The following is a 27,338-nucleotide window of genomic DNA, read 5'->3' as shown; positions in this document are numbered from 1 at the left end:
ATGCTTTTGAGTATGGAGAGATTAAAAAGAGCTGAAATGGAACTGAATGAATATTAATTAGTTGTGTGTTCTTAAAATAAATTTTTTTGCAATTTGAACAGTTCAAATTTCTACCAACTCCTTAAAGACATTTCTTAGTATATACAAGTTTGCAGCAGAAATCCTTATCTGATTTTGATACGTGTATATACATAAAATGTCTCTAGCACAAGTCAAGGTCACATTAACTTCTCATTTCTGTTTTTCATGTTGACAAAGCTGACCTAGATTTACTTTAACAAGGTAATTATTCCAACTAAAAATTGCCAACCCCTGAAAGATATTGTCTGCATTGTTTTCAGATGAAGGATTTGTGTTTGTTCCAGTTACTTTGGCCATTCATACAGCTGGAACAGACCAGCTTCGTGGGAAATCCAGGATTATGTCTATGGTACTATAAAACCAGTGTCCCTCTTCCCATGAGAATGTTGCAGAAACCTGTACCATTTCAAGGGAAACCAATCCATCCCTGCTCCCACTCAATATATAAAATTAAACTTTCTAATCAAAAGAATAATCATTTATAATCTTCTGGTGAAGTATGTACATCTGGATTATAAACAGTACAGGCAGAATGTGATAGTTGTGTTCCTTTGCGACACTGTTTCGTGCAAAAATCACGCAATACAAACATCGCTTAAACTGTTGGTGATCTAATTGCATTATAGCCAACACACACTTTAAACATTTGCACCTTAGAAACAGTGTTCCCTACTCACCCAGTCATGTTACAGCCAATTTGCATTAACCAAAGGACATTTCATAGCAGAACTGCCTGTATTGCACAACTGAAAAGTGTGCAACTGTTATCAATCTCACAGAATTATAAAGGGCAACTAATTATTGCTATTGCTTAATGATGAATATCATTGCAGAAAACACCAATGAGAGAGGTTTGATATTTTCAGTAACTGGAACATTGAGGCTGAAATTGGTCTTGAACACTTGTGCAAAATGGATAATACATTTACCAGCTCTTTTTACATTCTCTCCAAAATAATCTAATATTCTTTTCCACTCATAGAATCGAAAATCAGCTAGTCTGTCAATTTGCTATTATTCTCTTTGTGTTGCTGTCCAAAACTAGTTTCACACCTCTAATTCTTCCTGTACATATTTACTTTTCTGACACAGACATACATCACAGGATTGATGCAGCATCTTGACTTTCTCGTTTGCAAGCAGCAACATTGAAATAATGGTGGTTGAAATTACTGCAGGAAAAAAAAGGCAAAATGTGCCATCAGAACTTTCGATTGAGATGGGTATTTATGCAGGTTCCTTTTAATATTGGTCAAAATATCAACCAGACGAACAATTGCTTACAACATGATACACCAAGGATTTCCATCCCTGTTTATATGTTATTCTTCACAAATTGCTTTTAAAGCATAGACATTTCTAAAAGTCTTTGGAATGGGACTGCTTTTTTGAAAACTCTCTTCTGTGGAAAATCAATTTTTAAAATTATAAATCAGTGTTTACGATATCAAAAATTAAGAGGAGAAGGTTAGAGTCTCCCTCCATTAGTACTATATGGGGGCAGCCAAATTTAAAATAGTTAACTTCTTCAAATGCATTTCTGCTTGAGCACGATTTTCTGGCAGCCAATATCTATGAAGTTGTACATAATTAACTACATCTATGTCATCAAACAGCACCAGGTACAATTTACAGGGATACAAACTACATAAAATTAAGTGCATGGCTGTACAGGTATTTGTTGAATGTAAGTGAAGGCTGTTCCATTTCATTCTTATTCTTCTTCATTTTATTTGCTATTTTCTTTTATCTGAAGTGGATAGTGGAGTAATGAAACATTAATTTATGCTCTTCTAGTATTTTCATTTTTCATTTCTAATTTTCTGTATTTGTTGTGCTGTTTTTCTCTTTTCTTTAATGTATTTAGTTTAGTATTTTAAAGACATAGTCTCTTCGATGTTTTACTATCCTCTTGTTAAATTTTTCAGTCCTGCACAGCTTCTAACTGCTTTCACAATAGCACAAACATGATTTTGCTGAACCATAATGTAAATAAAATAAGGCATTACTGTGTAGCAGCAGAAGTTAGGTTATGCATCCACCAACATCTGCATATTAAAAAGAATTTAGTGGAAGCCCTTTTATCACCATTAACATATACTTTAAAGTTTGCATTGTTTTCTTTTCTGAGACTTGCAAAAATTATATGAATAGTACTTGTGAGTCATTGATTTATTGATCTTCTCAGTGAATATTTTTCTTTTTCTTTCTTTTTAGAGGCAAGTCACTTCCCTTTTGATACGAGTGGGACTGCTGGCTGTCTGGGGTGCCACTTTACTGGGACTTCGCTTATACTGGATGGGTAACAAACCACCAAGCTTCTCCAATTCTGACAACCCCACGGCAGATGCGGACAGTCTGCTTACACGAACTTTGACCTTTAATTATTTGCCAGCAGCAAATTTTTGGCTACTGTTATGCCCTGACACTATGAGCTTTGATTGGTCAATGGACGCTGTGCCATTGATAAGAACGATCAATGATTTGAGAAACCTTCACACTTTAGCATTCCTTGCTGGATTTCTGCTCCTCATCTACATCAGCCTGAAGAGCTCTCCAAAAGACAGAGTTTGCAATGGGAAAACAATGATGAATGGCAAACAGAATACAAATGGGCACAGCTGCCACTCAGCCATGGAGCATGGGAACAATGAACAGGGTTTTTATTTTGTAGCAAGAACTGACCACTTTGTAAAGAATGATTTAATTCAGGGACAACCACTTCCAAAAGCTCAGAACATTGTCATTTTCTCTTTATCACTCCTAATAGTGCCATTCCTGCCTGCTACTAACCTTTTCTTTTATGTCGGTTTCGTAATAGCAGAGCGAATCCTGTACATTCCAAGCATGGGTTTCTGTTTACTAGTAACATTGGGCATAAGGACCCTCTCTCTCAGAACGAAGAAGAGAGTCTTTAAGAATTTGGTTTTATATGCAGCTGCTGCTTTAGTCGTTTTGTATGGATTGAAAACCGTAATAAGGAACAGAGACTGGCATGATGAGGAAATGTTATATAGATCAGGGATAAAAGTGAATCCTGCTAAAGGTAAACAATTCTGACTTCAAAATGTGAAACTCAGTGTTAAGATGATAAGTCATATTTAAATGGATTCCAGCACCAACATGAACAACTGCTTTCTCTTCCTGGCAGCGTGGGGTAACCTCGGGAATGTTCTGAAAAGCCAAGGCAAAGTTTTGGAAGCTGAAAAGGCCTATAGAAATGCCTTGTACTATCGCAGCAACATGGCTGATATGCTTTATAATTTGTAAGTATGCATGACTCAACTGCTGGCCTTATTCCTAACCAGGTCAATTATAAAACTTGCAATGAATGGCACTATTGATCTGTTTGTGTGACACAGATATTGTCTACTGGTACAATGAATCGCTATAGCAGTGTTTTAATTAATCCTGTTTCCCGGCCCCTCAGACAGCAGCATTTCTTTGTTGCATTCTTAAATAGGAAAAAGTTTTCCTCATTTCATTAGTTTTTAAAATCTCAAATACTGTTTGATTTCTTGCACATGGATGTTAATGGTTTAAGTTATGTTGCGAATGATTGTGTAATCTGTGCAAGTATATAGGTAATTGGCATTATACTACAAAGAAATTTGATGAAAGATATGGAATATTCTGAAAATATATGGAGTAAATATTGGGGATTATCTTTTTTTTTGGAAGTGATAGTTGTGCTCCTTACTGAAGTAAGTATATTTCAGCTTCAGAAATGATCGAATACTCCTTGTTCTATACTTTAAAATCAGACTAATTTGTGTTATGGGATCCGTTCATCAAAATCATGCAGAGACAATAAAATGCAATTTATTTGTGCCAATGCAAATATGGTTACCTTTCAAATTTCACTTTCAACTAGATTGAAGGATGCTGTATTGTACAACAGGATAATCAGCATCCGAGAGACCTCATAATTCGCTTGCAAAAAAACCTTTCCCTTGGATGGTGGTTTATGTGTTGTACAATGTTGTGGTTTTGGTCCTTATGCCAAATCTACCTTCTGACCTATTGGAGGCACACACACATGATGCGAATGTAGAGAAAATAAATCTAAAACTGGTCTTTTATTGAATTCTGCTAGAGAACATAATTTTACAAGCCAACATTCATTTTCCATTATGGCAATTCCTTCTGTTTTCAATTTTATATGAAGATGTGAACAGCCACAAGCAAATAATCATATTTTAGCTTTTGTAAAGAAGACATTAGCTGCAATACGTTTGATGCTTATACCAAAAAGAGTCGATGGCTTTTTGTGTAATAACTTAGCTAAAAAGGATCATCATAAGAAAGTGAGCTTGTCTTCAAAGTGTGACACTTGAACTTATTTACTGTGGTTTTCTGTAGTTTATTTGTTGTAGGCAAGGCTGATTCTCAAATAAGTTTAACAGTGTCCCATACTGGTCAATCAGAGACCGGCAGCCTTTAATGACCACCATTTAATGCCTAATCTTCAATGATCTAATAGCTCAAAAGTTTTCCTTTGCTTCCCTTGGAGGAAGGGCATGGGGGGTGTCAAGGGGGTTGAGGTTCGTGATGGGGATCAAACACAAGATGAAGAGTTGGCTTTGAAAATCACATTTTGCCCCATATCAATGTCTCTACATTGCTGCAGATGGGGTAAATGAAGGCTTTCAAATTACTTCTGAATGAGTCTACCATGGGGAACCTTATCAAATGCCTTGCTGAAGTTTGCTATACCACTTCTCCCTTGTACGGGCACTGATGAATTGAATTCTTTGAGATGTCATTAATTGACTATTTAAGGGCTTTAATTACTGGCAAGATTAAAAAGAATCACCATTGGACAATCAGCATTTAATTGATGAGCTGACAAAAAGGGCCAAACATTTCTTTGAGACCAACCTGCTCAATTATTTCCTCTTCTCATCAGCGCTCTCATCATCTCCAGGGACAGAAAATTCTGCCCATAGCTTGTATGTATCCATGCATACAAGAAAAGTGAAATCTTCCACCTGTTAAAATGAGTTTGATTAATATTATTTCAGAATAAAAAGAGGCACAATTCAAGCACCACAAAATGGTAGGCTTAGGTCAATTGCAAGGTCAAAATTTTCAAAAACTCAAACCTGAACCCATCCACCTCAGGCTATGTAAATGTCATTAAAACAGCAAGCTTTTCTCTCATTAGAGAGATGACTGGTGGTTAGTTTGACTTGAGTGTCACCAAGCTTAAAACAAGGGATATGGTTGAGAAGACATGGTGTTGGTGTCATTTTGTATTGCAAAATGGCTGCCCAGCCAGTTAGAACATAGAACATAGAACAGTACAGCACAGAACAGGCCCTTCAGCCCACGATGTTGTGCCGACCACTGATCCTCATGTATGTACCCTCAAATTTCTGTGCCCATATGCATGTCCAGGAGTCTCTTAAATGTCCCCAATGACCCTGCCTCCACAACTGCTGCTGGCAACTCATTCCATGCTCTCACAACTGTCTGTGTAAAGAACCCGTCTCTGACATCCCCTCTATACTTTCCTCCAACCAGCTTAAAAGTATGACCTCTCATGTTAGTCATTTCTGCACTGGGAAATAGTCTCTGGCTATCGACTCTATCTATGCCTCTAATTATCTTGTATACCTCAATTAGGTCCCCTCTCCTCCTCTTCTCCAATGAAAAAAGTCCGAGCTCAGTCAACCTCTCCTCATAAGATAAGCCCCCAGTCCAGGCAGCATCCTGGTAAATCTCCTCTGAACCCTCTCTAAAGCATCCACATCTTTCTTATAATAAGGTGACCAGAACTGGACGCAGTATTCCAAGTGCGGTCTAACCAAAGTTTTATAGAGCTGCAACAAGATCTCACGGCTCTTAAACTCAATACCCTTGTTAATGAAAGCCAAAACACCATATGCTTTCTTAACAACCCTGTCCACTTGGGTGGCCATTTTAAGGGATCTATGTACCTGCACCCCAAGATCCCTCTGTTCCTCCACACTGCCAAGAATCCTATCCTTAATCCTGTACTTAGCTTTCAAATTCAACCTTCCAAAATGCATCACCTTGCATTTATCCAGGTTGAACTCCATCTGCCACCTCTCAGCCCATCTCTGCATCCTGTCAATGTCCCGCTGCAGCCTACAACAGCCCTCTACACTGTCAACGACACCTCCAACCTTTGTCATCTGAAAACTTGCTGACCCATCCTTCAATCCCCTCATCCAAGTCGTTAATAAAAATTACAAACAATAGAGGCTCAAGGACAGAGCCCTGTGGAACACTACTCACCACAGACTTCCAGGCAGAATATTTTCCTTCTACTACACTCGCTGTCTTCTGTTGGCCAGCCAATTCTGTATCCAGACAGCTATGTTCTCCTGTATCCCATTCCTCCTGACCTTCTGACTGAGCCTACCATGGGGAACCTTATCAAATGCCTTGCTGAAGTCCATATACACCACATCCACAGCTCGAGCCTCATCAACTTTTCTAGTCACATCCTCAAAGAACTCGATAAGGTTTGTGAGGCATGACCTACACCTCACAAAGCCGTGTTGACTGCATTTAATCAAGCCATGCTCTTCCAGATGGTCATAAATCCTATCCCTCAGAATCCTTTCTAACACCTTGCAGACAACAGACGTGAGACTTACTGATCTGTAATTGCCTGGGATTTCCCTATTTCCTTTCTTGAAGCGAAGAATTACATTTGCCTCTCTCCAGTCCTCAGGTACGACTCCAGTGGAGAGCAAGGATGAAAAGATCTTCGCAAGTGGTGAAGCAATTGCATTTCTCATTTCCCAAAGCAGCTGAGGACAAATCTGGTCCGGGTCTGGCGACTTGTCAATCCTAATGTTTGACAAAATTTTCAGCACATCAGCTTCCTCTATCTCTATCCATTTCAGCATGCACATCTGCTCTTCAAAGGTTTCGTTCACTACAAAGTTCATTTCTTACGTAAAGACAGAACCAAAAAACTCATTTAGGGCTACCCCTACCTCCTCAGACTCCATACACAAATTCCCTATGCTATCCCTGATCGGTCCTACTCTTTCTTTGACCATTCTCTTATTCCTCACATAAGTGTAAAATGCCTTTGTGTTCTCCCTAATCCGTTCTGCCAAGCCTTTCTCGTGCCCCCTCCTGGCTCTCCTCAGACCATTTTTAAGCTCCTTCCTCGTCTGCCTGTAATCCTGTAGAGCTGAGCTTGACCCTAGCTTCCTCCACCTTATGTAAGCTACCTTTTTCCTTTTGATGAGAAGCTCCACTGCTCTCGTCATCCAAGGTTCCTTTATCTTACCACTTCTTGCCTGTCTCAGAGGGACATATTTATTCATCACTTGCAACAACTGTTCCTTAAACAGTCTCCACATGTCTATAGTAAACCTAACTGACCAATCCATGAGTGACCAATTAATGTATGACCATGAGATGGATTAGTTATTTATATATCAGACTGTGTATCTCAGATTTTGTATGATATCTTCCTCTGTGCTTGGGAAAATCTGACCTCCACAATTTCAAAGCTCACTAACTGCACATCTGTTATATGTGATGTAAAATGGACAGCATGGTGGTTCTGTGGTTAACTGATGCCTCACAATACCAGGGATCTGGGTTCAATTTAAACTTTAGGTGACTGCCTGTGTGGAACGTGCACATTCGCCCTTTGTCTGTGAGGCTTTCTGCCCGGTGCTACGGTTTCTTCGCACAGTTTGAAGATTTGCAGGTTAGTGGATTGCCCATGCTAAATTGCCCAGAGTATCCAGGGGTGTGCAAGCTAGGTGCGTTAACCATGGCAAATGTGGGGTTACGAGGATAGGGTGGAGAGCTGTTCGGAGTGTTAGTGGAGACTCGATGGACACTTTCCACACCGTAGGGATACTATAATTCTAAATACCATGTCTGTCTTTTAATGTGAGAGTCAGCTTTGTAATGCAGTTTGCGAGGCATGTTGAAGAACATAAGGAGAGTGCTTATAGAGGTAGGAAGATCAGAAGTTTCTTCTCAATTCTCCAATAAAGTATCTCAGCACCTAAATAGTGTATAATATTTCATTAATATTCTTCACATGTCGTCCCTCTCACCTTCCCATCTTGTCATCTCAAATCACCCATGCTACCCCTATGTTTTCTATATATCCTCTATGTGCCCTCAGGTCACCTATGATACTTCTATGTCTCCATATCACCTGTAGCCACTCAGCTGATCTTCAGATTTCATGCATTATTTTAGGTTGCTTACAAAATATAATCTTCTCACCATCAAATAAAACCTCCATATCATTGATAATGAAAAATAAAACTGCTGCCATGTGTAAACTGCTAGCTTGTTTCAATAGATCAGAAAGACAATAAAGGAACAATCAATTATTCGGTCTTTTTGAAATATCATTCATTTTCAGGTGAATGGGATATGTACCATGCTGAAATCCAATTGTACTTGGCCATACATTGATAGTGGCCACATTTGCCCCACATAAAGACTACCATGTTGGAAAGAAAATACAGAAAGTCTTTAGTTCAATTTCAAAACAGAATGCTTGTACAAAGTATGAGAGTCGATGGTTAGATATTTTTCAAATATCAAACCTAGACTTTTTCTGTATTGGCCAGAACCATTTAAATCACAAGAGCAAAGATTACTGCACAGCTAAAGGTATTTTGTAAAATATTCCAATGCAATGTGGTGCCTTTATTGGAAAAGCCTGCAATTCAAGTGAACAAAAACACAAGGCTGGTCAGTGTAAGGGTCAATTTACCTTCTAAAGACAGATCCCTTTGATGAATTGCTGCAATAAAATACATCTGTGTTACAATACAGTACATAATCATGACATTTCAGGGTGTGAAAGCACTTTGCACATACCTTTTCAGAATGTTCCAGACACCTCAGTAGGTTTTCCAGTTTCTTCACAACTCTCAAATCTGATATGTTTTTGGAAAGCTTCCAAAGCCCACACCAGCAGGTAAAAAAATTGATATTTGTTTCCTATTTAATCACAGTCAGGATGGGTGTTTGGCATTCCCAACATAAAAATAACATAAAAATTAAATGAAAATTATAATTCCACAGAAACAGTTGTGTTGAAGTTCACATGCCAAATTATATCTCTGCAACCAGATGAAAATTAAGCACCTTAAAACTCTTTTAAAGTTGAATCCGGCTGGCAGGATTCCCTGGGCTTCAGAAAACCAGAACCTAAGTGGAAGTGAGGATTGCTGATTCAGCTGTTAAGCACTTGTCTCCCATATCCAACTACTGCTTCAGCTCCTTTCCCTGTGATTTGACTTACCCCTTGCTATGACTTCCTGACTTTTCTTTCTAATGCTTCCTCCACCCATTCTGATCTCACCATCTTTTGTGCTTATCAACTGTGGCCTCCAATCTTCATTTCATTTGGATTCCTGAACTGCAAATCAGTACAATCCCCATTCTTGCCCAGTGTTCCACCTTGACCCCCCCCACTACCACATTACTGCTGAGCTACCAAATGTTGGGACTGGCTCAAAACAGTTATAGAGTCATGGAGATGTACAGCACGAAAACAGACTCTTCAGTCTAACTCATCCATGCCAATCAGATATCCTAATCTCACCCAGTCCAATTTGTCAGCACTTGCCCCATACCCCTCTCAACCCTTCCTATTGATATACCCATCCAGATGCCTTTTAAACGTTGCAATTGTACCAGTCTCTACCACTTCCTCTGGTAGATCATTCCACATATGCACCACCCTTTCCATGGAAAAAGCTGCCTCTTGGGTCCATTTTAAATCTTTCCCCTGTCACCCTAAACCAATACCTTCTAGTTCTGGATTTTCCTCACTACAGGGAAAAGACTTTGTATATTTATTCTATCCATTCCCCTCATGATTTTATAAACTTCTGTAAGGCCACCCCTCAGCCTCCAACATTCCAGGGAAAACAGCTCCAGCCTATTCAGCTTCTCCCTATAGCTCAAATCTTCCAACCTTGGCAACATCCTTGTAAAACTTTTCTGAACCCTTTCAAGTTTCACAACATCCTACCGATTAGGAGGGAGACCAGAATTACATACAATATCCAATCAGAATGCATGTGAATATATTCGCACAACAGTGATCATTTTTGTGCCTCAATGCCAATGTTAATCATTTACATGTCTTTGCATCGACTGGACATATCCAATATTGTAGCTTTTTACAATTTCTCCTGGAAATGAAAATAAAGAGGTTGTCACATGCATGGGGCCCTACTATCAGAACAAAATTCTCTATTCAAACCATATTCCCACCTTAAAAGGGAATGCATCTGTTTTGAATATTTCTCTCGCTCTTTTTTATGTTATGTAATGGGCATTACTGATTCTTAGTTGAGGAAATTCAATTGTGATTGTAAAGAATATGCAAAGAAGTACACATGCAACTTAACTTTTTAAAAAATGTAAACAGTAATGTTCGACATAATTGCTGTTGTTTTCTTAAAGGAAACTTTTACTGTGCTCTGGTGCTCAAATGACATCATGTTCTATTCATGAGCTGTGGAAACTCGTAACAGATTGTAGTTCTTCTCAAAAAAAACTCTCTGCATTCCATTGTTTCCTTAGTGAATGGAGGCAGGATTAACATTGAAGGAGCTGCAGAAAAATCTAATAAGAAACTGCATAGCGTACATGAAAAGCTAACTTTGTCAGTGGAAGGTGTAATAATTACAACTTTCAATGGCTGATAGGATTCTAATCACAATACCATTTAATAAGAAGAATTGCGAAAGCATTAACCATATTTACACAATACTTTGGCTCCATATTGAATCATGAGCTTGCCAATGAAACCACGAGAACTGTTTTCATTATTTGTTGCTTTTAATTTATGGAATAATTTTAATAATTAAACAGAATTATGTATTGTTTACTGCACAGAAACAGACCATCCCACAATTCATCAAACCTTATTCGCATATCCCTCTGTTTCTTTCACCTTCAGGAATTTATACAGCTTACCCTTGCTCTATCCATGTCTTTTTTTGTCCTTTTTTTCCTTTCATGGGATGTGAGCATTGCTGGCAAGACAAAAATTTGTTGCCAATTCCTAATTATCTCTAAATTGCTAGGCCACATCACAGCCCATTTAAGAGTAAATCATATTGCTAAGGATCAGGAGTCACATGTAGACCAGACTGGATAAGGATACAAGATTTCCTTCCCAAAGGATATTAGGACTCAAGGTAAATTTTTACAATAATCCAGTCTAGTCCAGATTTATTAACTTAATCAAACTTCCTATAGCTGCCATGGTGAGATTGTGAACCCGTGTCCTCAGATCATTAGACACTGGTCTCTGGATTACTGATGATGGGCTTCTACCCAAAACATCAATTTTCCTGCTCCTCGGATGCTGCCTGACCTGCTGTGCTTTTCTAGAACCACTCTAATCTTGACTCTGGTTTACTAGTCCACTGTTATTATAGTTGAAAATGTGTTGCTGGAAAAGCGCAGCAGGTCAGGCAGCATCCAAGGAACAGGAAATTTGACGTTTCGGGCATAAGCCCTTCATCAGGAATGATTCCTGATGAAGGGCTTATGCCCGAAACGTCGAATTTCCTGTTCCTTGGATGCTGCCTGACCTGCTGCGCTTTTCCACCAACACACTTTCAGCTCTGATCTCCAGCATCTGCAGACCTCACTTTCTCCACTGTTATTATAGTTACAACGCCATCTCTCACGATATTCTAAACACTAAGTTACTCATCGTGCTCAACAGAGCTAAGCAATTAGCCAGCCTGTCTGATCAAAACTGCAGTCCTACCACATCCAGTCATGAATGATATTAGTAAGTGTTCAAAGTTTGTGCGAAGATTTGTAGCTCGGGTGCTTGTTGTAGTGGTTCTGTTCGCCGAGCTGGAAGTTTTTGTTGCAAACGTTTCGTCCCCTGGCTAGGAGACATCATCAGTGCTCTGGAGCCTCCTGCGAAGCTTCGCAGGAGGCTCCAGAGCACTGATGATGTCTCCTAGCCAGGGGACGAAACGTTTGCAACAAAAACTTCCAGCTCGGCAAACAGAACCACTACTACATGATATTAGTACAGAAAAGGAAAAGGAAGTTGAATGAAAATCCCAATCTTCATAATGACAAAACCCAGCACTTAAGTGCAAAAGACAAAGCTGAAGCATTTTCAAGCAACTTTAGCCAGATGTGCTGAGTAGATTATCTCTCTTGGGCTACTTCTGAGGCCCCTGTCATCAACATCTTCAGCTGATTTGATTCACTGCATGTGAAATCCAAAACAGCTGACTGTACCAGATAGAGCAAAGGCTATGGACTGTACCAACAATCTGTAATATACAAGTCCTGAACACTTGTGTTCTAGAACTAACTGTGTTTTCACATCAATACCGCTTGTCTTTAGAACTGGAAAGATGCCCATGCCCCTCCACTTCATAAAAAAGCAGAACAATATCATTCTGGCCAATTACTGCCTATTAGCTTCCTCTCAATTATTGACAAAGGTATGGAAGTGAGCATTAACAATGCTGACAAGCAGCAATAACCAAGAACATGTACGTCTGTTGCTCAGCTTACGTTCTGCCAAGACGATTCGGCTCCAAGCCTCAATATCTTGTTGATTCAAATACAGACAATAGTGTTAAATTGTATAAGTGATACAAGAATGACTGCCCTGGACAAAAAGTAATAAGACATTGCAGAGCTCTATGAATATTGAAATCAGGAGGAAATCTCCCCATTGGTTGGAATCATAATCTGTACAAAGAAAGATGATCAGTTGTTGGAGGCCAGTCATAGCAATCCCAGGATATCGCTTTTGGAATTTATTTGGATAGTGTCCCAGAACCAACTATATTCAACTGCTTTATCAATGATCTTCCCACTGTAAGCTCAGAAATGTGATCCTTGCTGATGACTTGGGCAAGTAGGCTTCAGCTGATAAATGAAAACCAACAATCAAATCACACATATACCAAGTGATAAACTCCCATGACTGAATTCCACCACCGTGAATATCCGAGGGTTACCGTTGACCAGAGATTTGCCTAGACCAGCCATGTGGTGACAAGTGGAGATGAATAGCTGAGGGTACTTCCTTACCCTCCAATGCCTTTCCAAAATTTACCAAGTTCAATTCAGAAGTGTGATGATATGATTTCTACTTGCCTGAACGAGTGCAGCTTGGATAACAATTAAGAAGTTGAACACCATCCATGTCAAAACAGCCTGTTTGATTGGTGTCCCATGCACCACATTGAGCATTCACTTCCTTCACCAACAGTCCATTGTGCCCACAGAGTACACCATCTACAGGATACATTGCAGTAACTCACCAAGGTTTCTTTCACCTGTCAAAATTGTGACTTCTGCCATCTGGAAGGACAATGGAAGCAAGCTGTGGAACATCATAGAGTCATTGAGTCACAGAGATGTACAGCACAGAAACAGACCCTTTGTCCTCCTAGTCCATGCCAACCAGATTTCCCAAACTAATCTAGTCCCATTTGCCAGTACATATCCCTCCAAACCCTTCCTATTCATATACTCATCCAGCTGCCTTTTAAATGTTGCAATTGTACTAGCCTCCACCACTTCCTCTGGCAGCTCATTCCATACACGTATCACCCTCTGCGGGAAGTAGTTGCCCCTTCAAACTCTTTTATACCTTTCCCCTCTCACCTTAAACCTATGTCCTCTAGTTCTGGACTCCCCCACCCCAGGGAAAAGACTTTGTCTATTTATCCTATCCATGCACCTCATGATTTTATAAACCTCTATAAAGTCATCCCTCAGCCTTCAACACTCCAGGAAAAATAGCCCCAGCTATTCAATCTCTCCGTATAGCTCAAATCCTGCAACCCTGGCAACATCCTTGTAAATCTTTTCTGAATCTGTTCAAATTTCACAACATTCTTCCAATAGGAAGAACAGAATAGCCTGCAATATTCCAAAAGTGGCCTAACCTGCACAGCCGCAACATGCCCTCCCTACGCCGATACTCAATGCTCTGACCAATAAAGGAAAGCATACCAAACGCCTTCTTCACTATCCTATCTACCTGCGACTCCACTTTCAAGGAGCTATGAAGGCCTCTCCAAGGTCTCTTTGTTCAGCAACACTCCCCAGGACCTTACCATTAAGTGTATAAGTCCTGCTAAGATTTGCTTTCTCAAAATGCAGCACCTAGCATTTATTTAAATTAAACTCCATCTGCCACTTCTCAGTCCGTTGGTCCATCTGATCAAGATCCCTTTGTACTCTGAGGTAAACTTTTTCACTGTCAACTACACCTCCAATTTCGTGTCATCTGCAAACGTATTAACTATACCTCTTATGCTCACATTCAAATCATTTATATAAATGACAAAATGTAGTGGACCCAGCACAGATCCTTGTGGCATTCCACTAGTCACAGGCCTCCAGTCTGAAAAACAACCCTTCACCACCACCCTCTGTCTTCTACTTTTGAGCCAGTTCTGTATCCAAATGGCTAGTTCTCCCTGTATTCCATGAGGTCTAACCTTGCTAACCAGTCTCCCATGGGAAACCTTGTCAAATACCTTACTGAAGTCCATATAGATCATATCTACTGCTCTGCCCTCATCAATCCTGTTTGTTACTTCTTCAAAAAATGTAATCAAGTTCCTGAGACATGATTTCCCATGCACAAATCCGTGCTGACTATCCCTAATCAGTCCTTGTCTTTCCAAAAATATGCAAATCCTGTCCCTTAGGATTCCCTCCAACAATTTGCCCGCCACTGACGTCAGGCTCACTGGTCTATAGTTCCCTGGCTTTTCCTTACCATCTTTTTTAAAAAGTGGCACCTCGTTAGCCAATCTCCAGTCTTCCAGCAACTTACCTGTGACTGTCAATGATGCAAATACCTCAGCAAGAAGCCCAGCAATCACTTGCCTAGCTTCCAACAGAGTTCTAGGGTACACCTGATCAGGTCCTGGGGATTTATCCACTTTATGTGTTTCAAGATATCAAGCACTTGCTCCTCCATGTCACTATCTATTTCTCCACATTCTATATCTTCCATGTCCTTCTCCACAGTAAACACTAATGCAAAATACTCATTTAGTATCTACCCCATCTCCAGCAACTCCACGCAAGGCTGCCCTGCTGATCTTTGAGCGGCCCAATTCTCTCCCTAGTTACCCTTTTGTCCTTATTGTATTTAGATTCTCCTTAACCCTATTTGCCAAAGCTACCTCATGTCCCTTTTTTGGCCTTCTGATTTCTCTTTTAAGTATATTCCTATTGCCTTTCTAATCTTCTTAATAATTCACTCGATCTCTCCTGTCTATACCTGACATATGCTTCTTTCTTTGTTCATAAGCAAACCCTCAATTTCTCAAGTTATCCAGCACTCCCTACACCTGCTTGCCTTTCCTTTCACCTTAGCAGAAATATACTGTCTCTGGACTCTCATTATCTCATTTCTGAACAGCTGTTCCTTTATTTGTGAACATCTGTCCCCAAACAGCTTTTGAAAGTTCTTGCCTAATACAGGCAAAATTGACCTTTAGAACTTCCACTTTTCGATCTGGTCTATCCTTTTCCATCACTATTTTAAAACGAATAGAATTATGGTCACTGGCTCCAAAGTGCTCCCCCACTGACACCTCAGTCACCTGCCCTGCCTTATTTTCAAAGAGTAGGTCACATTTTGCACCTTCTATAGTAGGTACATTCACATATTGAATCAGAAAATTTTATGTTACACGCTTAACAAATTCCTCTCCATCTAAACCCTTAACAGTATGACAGTCCCAGTCTACGTTTGGAAAGTTAAAATCCTCTACTATAACCACCCTATTATTCTTACAGATAACTGAAATCTCCTTACAAATTTGTTACTCAGTTTCCCACTGACTATTAGGGGGTCTATAATACAACCCCAAAAAGATGGTCATCCCTGTCTTATTTCTCAGTACTACTGAAATAACTTCCTTGCATGTATTTCTGGGTATATCCTCCCGAAGTACAGTTGTAATGCCATCCCTTCTCAAAAATGCCACTCCCCCTCCTCCCTTGCCTCCCTTTATATTCTTCCTATAGCATTTGTATCCTGGAACCTGAAGCTGCCAGTACTATCCATGAGCCACGTTTTTATAATTGCCATGAATTCCCAGTCCCATGTTCGTAACCATTCCCTGAGTTCATCTGCCTTCCCTGTTAGGCCTCTTGCATTTAAATTAATGCAGTTTAATTTTTCAGTCTTACCTTGTTCTCTGCTTTGACCCTGCCTGCTCTGACTGTTTGTTTGACTCGCTTCTTTTCTCAACTGTACCAGTCTCAGATTGATCTCTTTCCTCAGAATCTCCCTAGGTCCCACGACCCCCCTCCTTACTGTTTTAAATCCTCCTGAGCAGCTCTAGCAAATCTCCCTACCAGTATATTAAGTACCTTTACAATTCATGTGAAATGCATCCTTCTTGTACAGATCACTTCAACCCCAGAAGAGATTCCAATAATCCAAAAATGTGAAGCCTTCTCCCATATACCAACTCCTCAGCCATGCATTCATCTGCTCTATCCTCCTATTCCAACCCTCACTGGCTTGTAGCACCGAGAGTAATCCAAATATTAGTACCCTCAAGGCACTCCTTTTTAAAATTCCTGCCTCGCTTTCTGTATTCTCCCTTCAGAATCTTATCCTTTCCCCTTCCTGTGTCATTGTTACCAATGTGTACAATGACCTCCTGCTGGCCCCTCTCCCCTTTGAAAATACTCTGCACCCTCTCTGAGACATCCTTGATCCTGGCACCAGGGAGGCAATGCACTATTCTGATTTTTTTGCTGCTGGCCGCAGAAACATCTGACTGTACCTATGACTAGAAAGTGCCCTAAAACAATTGATCGCATTGTATGGGATGTACCCCTCCTTACATTAGAATCTGTCTTGATACCAGAAACATGGATATTCATGCTACATTCCTCTGAAAGTCCATCACACACTATATTTTCCAAAGATGGGGGTAGTCACAGAATACTCCTGTACTCCTGCCTGACTCTCCTACCTTTCTTGGACTGAACCTGACTGTGCCTGCGGCTTTTCTCCATTTCTATAACTGCCATCCATCACAACGCCTAGCTCTTCTAAATTCCTCATTGCCTCTAACTGTCGCTCCAACTGATCTATTCGATCTGACAGGATTCACAACCATCGATATTTATTGCAGATATAATCCTCAGTAACCCTTAAATGCTCTCGAAACTCTGACATCAACGAGATTGATGGTCACAGGTGAGGTGCCGGAAGACTGGAGGTTGGCAAATGTGGTGCCACTGTTTAAGAAGGGCGGTAAAGACCGGTGAGCCTGACCTCGGTGGTGGGCAAGTTGTTGGAGGGAATCCTGAGGGACAGGATGTACATGTATTTGGAAAGGCAAGGACTGATTTGGGATAGTCAACATGGCTTTGTGCATGGGAAATCATGTCTCACAAACTTGATTGAGTTTTTTGAAGAAGTAACAAAGAAGGTTGATGAGGGCAAAGCAGTAGACGTGATCTATATGGACTTCAGTAAAGCGTTCGACAAAGTTCCCCATGGGAGACTGATTAGCAAGGTTAGACCTCATGAAATACAGGGAGAACTAGCCATTTGGATACAGAACTGGCTCAAAGGTAGAAGACAGAGGGTGGTGGAGGAGGGTAGTTTTTCAGACTGGAGGCCTGTGACTAGTGGAATGCCACAAGGATCAGTGCTGGGCCCTCTACTTTTTGCATTTACATAAATGATTTGGATACGGGCATAAGAGGTACAGTTAATAAGTTTGCAGATGACACCAAAATTGGAGGTGTAGTGGACAGCGAAGAGGGTTACCTCAGATTACAACAGGATCTGGACCAGATGGGCCAATGGGCTGAGGAGTGGCAGATGGAGTTTAATTCAGATAAATGTGAGGTGCTGAATTTTGGGAAAGCAACTGTTATCAGGACTTATACACTTAATGGTAAGGTCCTAGGGCGTGTTGCTGAACAAAGAGACCTTGGAATGCAGGTTCATAGCTCCTTGAAAGTGGAGTCGCAGGTAGATAGGATAGTGAAGAAGGCATTTGGTATGCTTTCTTTTATTGGTCAGAGTATTGAATACAGAAGTTGGGAGGTCATGTTGCGGCTGTACAGGACATTGGTTAGGCCACTGTTGGAATATTGCGTACAATTCTGGTCTCCTTCCTATTGGAAAGATGTTGTAAAACTTGAAAGGGTTCAGAAAATATTTACAAGGATGTTGCCAGGGTTGGAGGATCTGAGCTACAGGGAGAGGCTGAACAGGCTGCGGCTGTTTTCCCTGCAGCATCGGAGACTGAGGGGTGACCTTATAGAGGTTCACAAAATTATGAGGGGCATGGATAGGATAAATAGACAAAGTCTTTTCCCTAGGGACTGGGAGTCCAGAACTAGAGGGCATAGGTTTAGGGTGAGAAGGGAATTACAAAAGAGATCTAAGGGGCAATGTTTTCACGCAGAGGGTGGTGCACGTATGGAATGAGCTGCCAGAGGATGTGGTGGAGGCTGGTACAATTGCAACAGTTAAGAGACATTTGGATGGGTATATGAAAGGAAGGGTTTGGAGGGATATGGGCCGAGTGCTGGCAGACGGGACTAGATTGAGTTGGGATATCTGGTTGGCATGGACGAGTTGGACTGAAGGGTCTGTTTCCATGCTGTACATCTCTATGACTCTGACTCTAAGAGCATAACACTCTACTGAAGACCATTTTGCTCCTTCCGACCGACAGACCCAGAAAAGAGCACCATTTTATTGCTGTACGAAACACTGCTCCAGGCCAACTTAATACTTATAGCTTATATTTTTAAATCTTCATGTCACATAACAGTCTTGACTGAAAAGCGAAACATCACTTTTTCATAATTATCTGTGTTAAAATGCTGGAACTTCTTCCCCAACAGCACTTTGGTTTATTTGCATTAAATGGACTATAGCAGTTCATCACTACCACTTCAATTCATTAGGTGTGATAATTAGGAGCTTATCTTGCCACATCCCATGAAGATATGAAGAAAGGTATAGTATTGTAACAGACAATAAGAGCTTCAGGCAATATTCGTCTGGAATTTTTTTTAAAAATGTTACACTTTATTGTAGACTTTTACTGCTATTATGCAATAGTACAGGAATATTTATTTATGTTTAAATTACTAGAATAACATATATTTATTTCGAATGATAATTTGTCTATAGATGATTTAATTTTTTTTCCAATGTGATAACATGTTAATGTGAGGAACACAGATGTAGTGCAAATTTGCATAATCATTTGAACATATTGTCTGGTGCCTTAACGATTTCAATAACTTGTTTCAACAATCATTAATATATTAGAACTGCCAAAATAATTTACTGGCATAGTTTTCCATACATGAAAAATGACATATCAGATTCATACAAAGAAAACTCTGTCTATATATTCTCTGTCTGTCAACAGTAACTCTTCAGAATATAGACACTTTTCATCTGTGTGGAGTACTGACACTGCTTTTGGTAAATCCTTACCTCTCTTTATGTAGACATTTCTTTGCTCTCTGTCTATGAACACTCATTCTTTTTTCTGTATGGACACTCCTGCCTTACTGACTTCAGACACTTTCATTTGTGTCTGTGAACACTCATCCCACTGCCTATAAATACCACTTGCCTTCCTGCATCTGTCATTGTTGACTTTGTGAATTCACCATTCACTACTTGTAAACCCACAATTTTATAATCTGCATTAGTCATTTCTTTGACTTTGGGTTCCAAGTTGACAAAGGCAACTCTTCCAGATCATGAAGTTGTACACAGTTATCCAGCTATATGTTTCTTTAGTAGACATATTGAAATGTGACATTATGGGTTAAATATGTTAGTCTGTGATCTTCATGTTTTTGAGCAGTTAAGCATTTTTAAAGGGGGTTTCATGTTGCTGGGGCATTCATACAGCAGCTTTTATACAAATGGACGTACACACACTAATTTAGATTTTAGTTTGCAGTGACATCAGTATACCTTGTGGTTTGCAGAAGACAAATCAACCCAAAAAAAAACTGAACGATTCAATTCTTTCATGTCAGTATAAATAATGAGAGTTAAATACACAGATCCCATATTATAAACACTCCCCAACTTTAAACATTGTAATAATTTAACATGACAATCGTCAGCCCATGCTGCCTTTCGTCCTTTAAATGATTTCACTGGATGTAGTTTCTACATTTCTCAACAAAGTAATTTTTTTCAAAAAGAATGCACAACTCACTGCCTGTATTAAAACACAATGTTGTGCATGTGCAATTTAAAAAAACCTCTTCTTTAAAGTTCTTGTTACGAAGCATCACAGAATGTCCGACAGAAAGAAAAGCAAAAATGTGAAAGTACAGAAATGCAGACCTATTTACTGTAGCTTTCTTTGCATCCCCTTCCCCCAACTCTTTTTCCTGAAGTTTTCAGCAGGAAGCTTTTCAGCAGTTGAGGGAAATATTTAGATTTACTTTTAGGAGAAGCAATTTGAACATGAAAAAAATGTGGAGTGAAATTTATATAGCACCTTATTATATCTTTCAGAAACACTCTAAGACCTTTGATAGAAAATTAATTATTTTCACTTGTGAAACACAGCAAACATTTTACACATCTTAGGCAGTATCTTAAGAATTTGCAACTGACTTTTATTGCCAATATACCAGTTGGTGTGATCTTCCAGGAGGTTGCCTCCTTATTGGCCAAACACCTTTCAATTACGAGAACAGTAGGCATATTCCTGTGTCTGCAGTTTTGGAAGAATGGCAGCCCTATTGGCAGATGTAGTTGTTACCTGTGTAGGAGGGGACCACAGTCCCAGGCCACTGGTATGGAGGAGCAACTTTGCAACAGTTTGGCCTGAGGATATGTCTACGTTGCAGCACCAAACAGTGGTGACTTGGGAATGTGTTGCTGTCACCAATCCTTTTTCTATGCTGAGTCTAAGGGTCTGTTTATTTAACACTGATGGAAGGTGCACCACCATTGTCTTAATGAAAGTCTTTCATAGTATGTAGTTTAGGCGAAAGTGAGGACTGCAGATGCTGGAGATCAGCATCAAGATTAGAGTGGTGCTGGAGAAGCACAGCAGGTCAGGCAGCATCTGAGGAGCAGGATGCTGCCTGACCTGCTAATATGCAGTTTATTGCATTATAACAATAAGAACAAGATACATTGACCAGTCAGTCCAAGGATGACACCTTTGTCTCCATTAGAACATTTTATTAGTTTGCTTTCTTTCCAGCAAAAATGTGTGAAACTATGACAATCCATGACATCATCAGATTGGGTGAAATGTAATGCAACTTGAACAGTAAATTTTCCCTACTATTATCATTATGGGAGCTATGCAGCAAGTTCGGTAGTTCTTGATGCTTCTACCCAACCTCATGATCCTCTGTTTTTGGTTGAGAGACAGATGCTGTTCAGAAAAATGGAATAATTCCTTGTTCATCTCCAAACCATGCAACACTTTAAAAAAATATTCAACTTAACCACTGAAATAGGCAGAAAGACCTTTGATTTAATGTATTACCTAAAGCATTCCCTTGAACATTTCAGGATTAAGCATTACAGCATGGGTCAAACTTGCACATGCACATCATTCCTTCAAGGGATTAGTGGGGGCCCCTTTGAAAAAGCAAGTATTTGATTTTTTAAAGGATTCTGTTACATCTATTACTTTCGATGCAATTGGGGAAGTATCCTGAGCGGGCAAGTTGGCAGTGCTGAGAAAATGCTGGGTCAGTGGTGTTGGGAATTGGGGTGGGTGAGGGAAGATGTGCAGGCAGTAGTGCAAATGGTAGATATGGGCTTTGCTTGGGGTGAGTCCAGTAGCAGAATTAGAGTAGGTATGATGTAGCAGAGAGAAGATAGTAAGACTTAAGTGGAGTAGAGAAGATCATTGACCATCTTCCTACAATGCTGGGCATTTCATCTGATGGCTAGGACTATGGGCATCTTCAGGCCATGCTGGCATGCTCATGTATTCTAGTGTTATGGTCACCACTCCTAGTCCTGAAGAAGAGGACGTCCTGTCTCTGCACTACCTCATCCAGCAGAACTTCTAAGATTCTGCCTGTAAATTGAGATTTCAGTTTCCCAATATCTGCCATGTCAGTGGCAAATGTCAGGAACAATGCAGACAATATTTGTCTAGATGCACAACTTAAGTTTAGAGAAGACATGGTCACACAGGATGTTAGTGAACTCCTGTGTATCGGCTGATTGGAGAGTTGTTTCCAGAACAATATGTGAAAAGATGGGGCCAGAATTGGATGTGAAATTAATAGGCCTTATGACAGCATTCCCTCCAAAAGTCTCAATGCAACTTCGACTTAGCCAAAACAAAATGTAAATTCAACCCATGATTTGTAGAGAAGCATGAAAAATTCCATTCCCTATTATAGATGTATTCAAATCCTTAAAGGGAAGTAATAAGGCTGGTCAATTTCAAACAATGCCTTGGATGCAATGAACCTATCTGGCTCAAATGTTTGATGACCAAGCTTGTCACTGAAGCTAACTTGTCTCCAACCTATCTTTGCTAGATCTGTCATCTTGGAGCTGCTTTGATCCCAGAAAGACTATCAGATTTCCCATTCCTGCAAGGAATAATAGTCATGAGTCGCTAATAGAACTAACAAGCATGTGTTTCAGCTCTCAGTAATAAATCTGCAGTTACTAGGAATTCCACCTGCTGGCATGTTGAGCAACTTAACTAATCACTAACGTATGTGTACATTCATAACATTGTTCTGACCAGAGATTATACTCTAGCGATGGGGAATTCTATAGTAATGCCCAAATGGCAGCAAAAGAGATATTCTAAGTTTTTTGCTGTTAAGAAGTTATATATTTCATGTACATTCTTTCTTTAAAAAAAAAGGACGCTTGCCATGTATTAAAATGAAAGTTATCAAACACAGAAAGAGCAAGTACACTACTTCCAGGGATGTCCAGTAATTATCAGAACAAAGGCAAGCTCATCAACTTTTGGAATACAACACTCCTTACATTATGTGAACCTTGTAGTCAAGAGAACACAAATGGTTAGTAGATGTAGTGCTACCTCAGGCAGTTCTGGACAAAGGACACTATCAAATCCCATTCAGTGACTTCATGCAAATTATTTCATAGAAGTTTGCTATAAAATTCAATGTTTTCTAACAAAGGGAAATCAAATTCAACTTATTAGCTTAGTGCCTTACTTAACTAATATTAATTGATATTAATTAACTGACTCCCATTCTGATATAACTTGGTAGATTTGTCTTTTATTGATCAGTCTGTTTGCAACAACAGAAGAGAAAGTAGCTCCACACTTGCTAAATACCTGCCTCTGATCACAATATTTCTGAAAAGTCTGATTTTTGGAAAGAAACCTGTGCTTCAGCAGAGGAGTGAACCAATTCCTAGTTTACAAGTGTTACACGGTCACAAGCAGTCCAACTGATTCAGAGCCTGTATATGGATACTTCTAAACACAGCTAATTGGAAGAATTTTACCTGGACATTGATTTCCAGGTATTTATTTCATGAGAACTAATTCTGATGGTTTTGATCTTAAGCAATTTGCCACTTGTAACTCCTCTTTTTTTTTTCCTTTTTTTTCTTCCTTGCATGATTCTGTGTATAAATGTGTATCACAAACAATTCTACTAGGTTTTAAATGCAATAATAAACACTACTTTGTAACAACCCTAAAGATTTTTTGTGAATCATTTTAAGTTGCTCTTCACAAGGGATGTTTATTAAGAACATCTTTTCAAAGAGAAAAGAAAATAAGAAACAAAAATAAAAAAATACACTGTTACACATGAAAGAAGCGAACAGAGTAATTCAGTTAATCTCTCCCTCTTGTCTATTACACTCAATTAGAGGTATAAAGTTTCAACATCATCTGGTTTCTCAGAAACTCTTAGCATTCACCTGTACCTGTATTTTGGTTTTTGCTGCTGTTTACCTATTATTTACTTATCTATGCTATTTAACTCTGTGATCTGCCTGTATTGCTCGCAAGACAAAGCTTTTCGCTGTGCCTTGGTGCACGTGACAATAAATTCAATTCAATTCAATGCAATCCTTTACTTCAAACTATGGCAGAGACAAAAGACAAAATATTACCCTATAGTTGATGGATATCTACAATAGAAAATGAGCATGCCAGAACCATTTAGAGATAAGTCAGAATCTGTGAAGAGGCAAGTAACTTGATATCTCTGGTGTAGGATGTTTATCCACTGGAACATTGCCAATCACTTGTTTGACATTTACATGCATTGTTCTCAAACTAGTTCTCCAGGTTATGATGCTGGGTGCTGATTTTGCATGTCTGTTTTCTCATCGGTTTGGTGATGGACACCTGCCTTTAAAGTTAAAAAAGACCTCCACTGAGTAGATTGGAACATGTCAACTAACTTGATGTTCACATTAGCTGAAAATGTGTTGCTGGAAAAGCGCAGCAGTTCAGGCAGCATCCAAGGAACAGGAGTTTCGACGTTTCGGGCATAAGCCCTTCTTCAGGCTTATGCCCGAAACGTTGAATCTCCTGTTCCTTGGATGCTGCCTGACCTGCTGCGCTTTTCCAGCAACACATTTTCAGCTCCGATCTCCAGCATCTGCAGACCTTACTTTCTCCTTGATGTTCACATTATCCAGGTCCAAATCAATGTACCTGTTTTACAGGATGTTGGTTGCTTAGTTAAAGTCCTTGTGAGTGACTTTGATAAACTGACTCCCATTCTGTAAAACTGAATAGCAGGATAGTATAAGTTGAAAGCTTACTTCCAGCAACTGTTTCCTACTTTTGATACAAATGCACTTGACAGCTTGATTCCGGAACTTGCACATGAGCTAGAGGAAGCCTGGTTATTGCATGCACAAGAGTTTTGAACTTTTTTATTTTTAATAATTAATGCATTGTGTATTGCTATATTAGTTTGAAAATTGAATAAACTTTAAGATAACAGATTAGGTTTATTTCATATCAGCATTGGTCATGTTGCTGTGTGAATGAGATTACCACAGGATGAGGTAAAGATAACTGCAATAACAATGAGATGACCCAGTCATTTTGATGCTAATTGACAAATCTGGCAGATGAATGTTAATCTGTAAATAAAACAGATATTATAGCAACAAAATATTGGTATTGACCAGTAGAAATCATGTTATAGGAATGAGGATGCCCACATATTGTAGGATGATTTGAACTCTTATAAGAACGATCTGTACTAAAATGACAATGGCTATTTATTTTTTCCCACTTTCAAGGCTTTCTCAACCATCAATAAATTTGTTACAAGGTATAATATAAAAATAGTTAACTTTCTTTAGCTACTCTGGATCCGGATTATTGGTGCTAGATTCTCCTGTTCGTGTCTGCAATAGGCATAATCTATGTTGCTCCCTGTTTAGTGTAAATCTCAATGAAGATCCTGTCTAGTTGCAGTTAGAATCTCATTTTGCCTGAATTGCACCTGTACAAAAACAGTGGGACAAGTGAATATCAAAGGAAGAGGGAAACAGATAACAATTCTGAGGCCTGTGCTACTGAAGACAAATGCACATCCGTATGACTTTGGACATTGCTGACAATTATGACCTTGCACCACAGGGACATGTGGACTAACATGACACAGGAACAGTAAGAAGAATCAGCTTTCCAACTCTCCTGAGATAAACCTTTGCAAAGATCATTAGGCACTGTTGCTGAGTTTGATAACCCCAGGTTGATAAAACAACACCCTGCTGTTGTCAGTTTTGTACTGGACCAGGAATATTTTCTTTGTACGTATTTTGGTGGTAGTCCTTCTTTTAATCCTGCCCTTCTCCAAGTGATGCATTCATTCCCTAAGTATTCTGTTAATCATAAATGACTTGATCTTCGTACCAACTATTTCTCCAATTTTTTTTATTTATCAGAGGGCTGCTTCTACAGGAAAATGACCGGTTCTCAGAGGCCTTACATTACTATAAATTGGCAATTGGTAGCAGGCCTACCCTGGCATGTAAGTAACCACCTATCGCTGTTGAAAACATTAACAGACTTTTGCATTTGAAAATAGCTAATGAGCTGTATTGTTTAACAAAACAGCCATGCTATCCAGATTTAGGGCATTAATTTAAAACAAACCAAATGTAAGTTGGTCAACACTCATTATGATGAACCAATTAATGTGTCAGTATTGTAATTTATGGTTATTCCTCTTTGCAGTAATAGCGATGAAAGCTTGATTTCACAACAGTGATGAAAGCCTGATTTTGCTCCAGTTTCTGCTCTTGTAGCTGAAAATAGTTTTTGCTGTCAGTTTTTTTTTATATATGGGAATAGTTCTGGGGCACTAATTTTCTGATTTTTAACTCTTCCATGTGTTCCTGCTGAAAATTCCACACTGCACTCAAAACAACGCAAGGCCAGGCATTTTAAATGGAGGGGCTTAATTATTTTAAGATATTTATTCCATCTGATGGTTAATAGCACCAGGGTACATTGTACACCAGTTGGCTGTGCCACACCTCTCAGTGCAGTGAAGAGTTTGAGCCACGAACATTACAGAAGCAAGACTTCCCTAGAAAGAGGATAGTAGCTTTGGTAAATCCAGGAATTAGATTACTTACCCATCTGTTTTGGGAAACAGCAGTTCTTCGATGTACATAAGCACAAGATAATAATGTAAATATTTTCCCAGTCTTAAACATGATTTGTAAATCAGGTCTACAGGTTGCCCAGACATTTCAGATGTTCAACATAATTCTGAGTGCTCCAATAATTGAGCCTTTTATGTGTACATTGATATTCTCGTAATCAATGGTACCTTTGCCAGTGCTTGGTAAAAGAAATTCTAATTTAGTGAAATTTAGTGAAAAATGTCAATTGGTATGTGCAAGCATAGAGAACAGAATGTTTTTGTTAAATTTCTGACAGCTATTTACTCCTTTTCTTGCAGCTGCCTATCTGAACACTGGGATTATTTTAATGAACCAGGGCAAGTTAGAAGAGGCCAAGAGAACCTTTGTTATATGTGCTGACATCTCAGACGAAAACCTCAAAGACCCTCATACCCACAGGAGTTCAGTAACGAGCTGCTTATACAATTTAGGCAAACTCCTACATGAACAAGGACAGCATGAGGTAGGAATAGATTAAAAGTACAGTGGTAACAGTGAACATGAAAGGTATGTTCCAAGAGGAACAGGCCATTCAATCATTCAAGACTATTCAATCATTGAAGAAGAAAATGGCTGAATTATGTTTGGA

At 39.4% G+C, this 27,338-nt stretch overlaps 1 protein-coding gene across 1 annotated transcript in view; it reads left to right on the top strand.

Moving 5' to 3' along the window:
* Nucleotides 1–27,338, top strand: part of LOC132824664 (protein O-mannosyl-transferase TMTC2-like) — a 183,816-nt gene that overhangs the window by 112,763 nt on the left and 43,715 nt on the right. The window contains exons 3-6 of the mRNA XM_060839302.1: nucleotides 2,299–3,127; nucleotides 3,233–3,347; nucleotides 26,003–26,088; nucleotides 27,028–27,212. Of these exons, the coding sequence (XP_060695285.1) occupies nucleotides 2,299–3,127; nucleotides 3,233–3,347; nucleotides 26,003–26,088; nucleotides 27,028–27,212 (1,215 nt within the window). The remainder of the gene's footprint in view (nucleotides 1–2,298; nucleotides 3,128–3,232; nucleotides 3,348–26,002; nucleotides 26,089–27,027; nucleotides 27,213–27,338) is intronic.

This window comes from Hemiscyllium ocellatum, chromosome 19 (genome assembly GCF_020745735.1).
Source record: "Hemiscyllium ocellatum isolate sHemOce1 chromosome 19, sHemOce1.pat.X.cur, whole genome shotgun sequence".
Classification (NCBI taxonomy): domain Eukaryota; kingdom Metazoa; phylum Chordata; class Chondrichthyes; order Orectolobiformes; family Hemiscylliidae; genus Hemiscyllium; species Hemiscyllium ocellatum.
The sequence above is the reverse complement of the archived record's forward strand: the minus strand, read 5'-3'. Positions and strand labels throughout refer to the sequence as shown.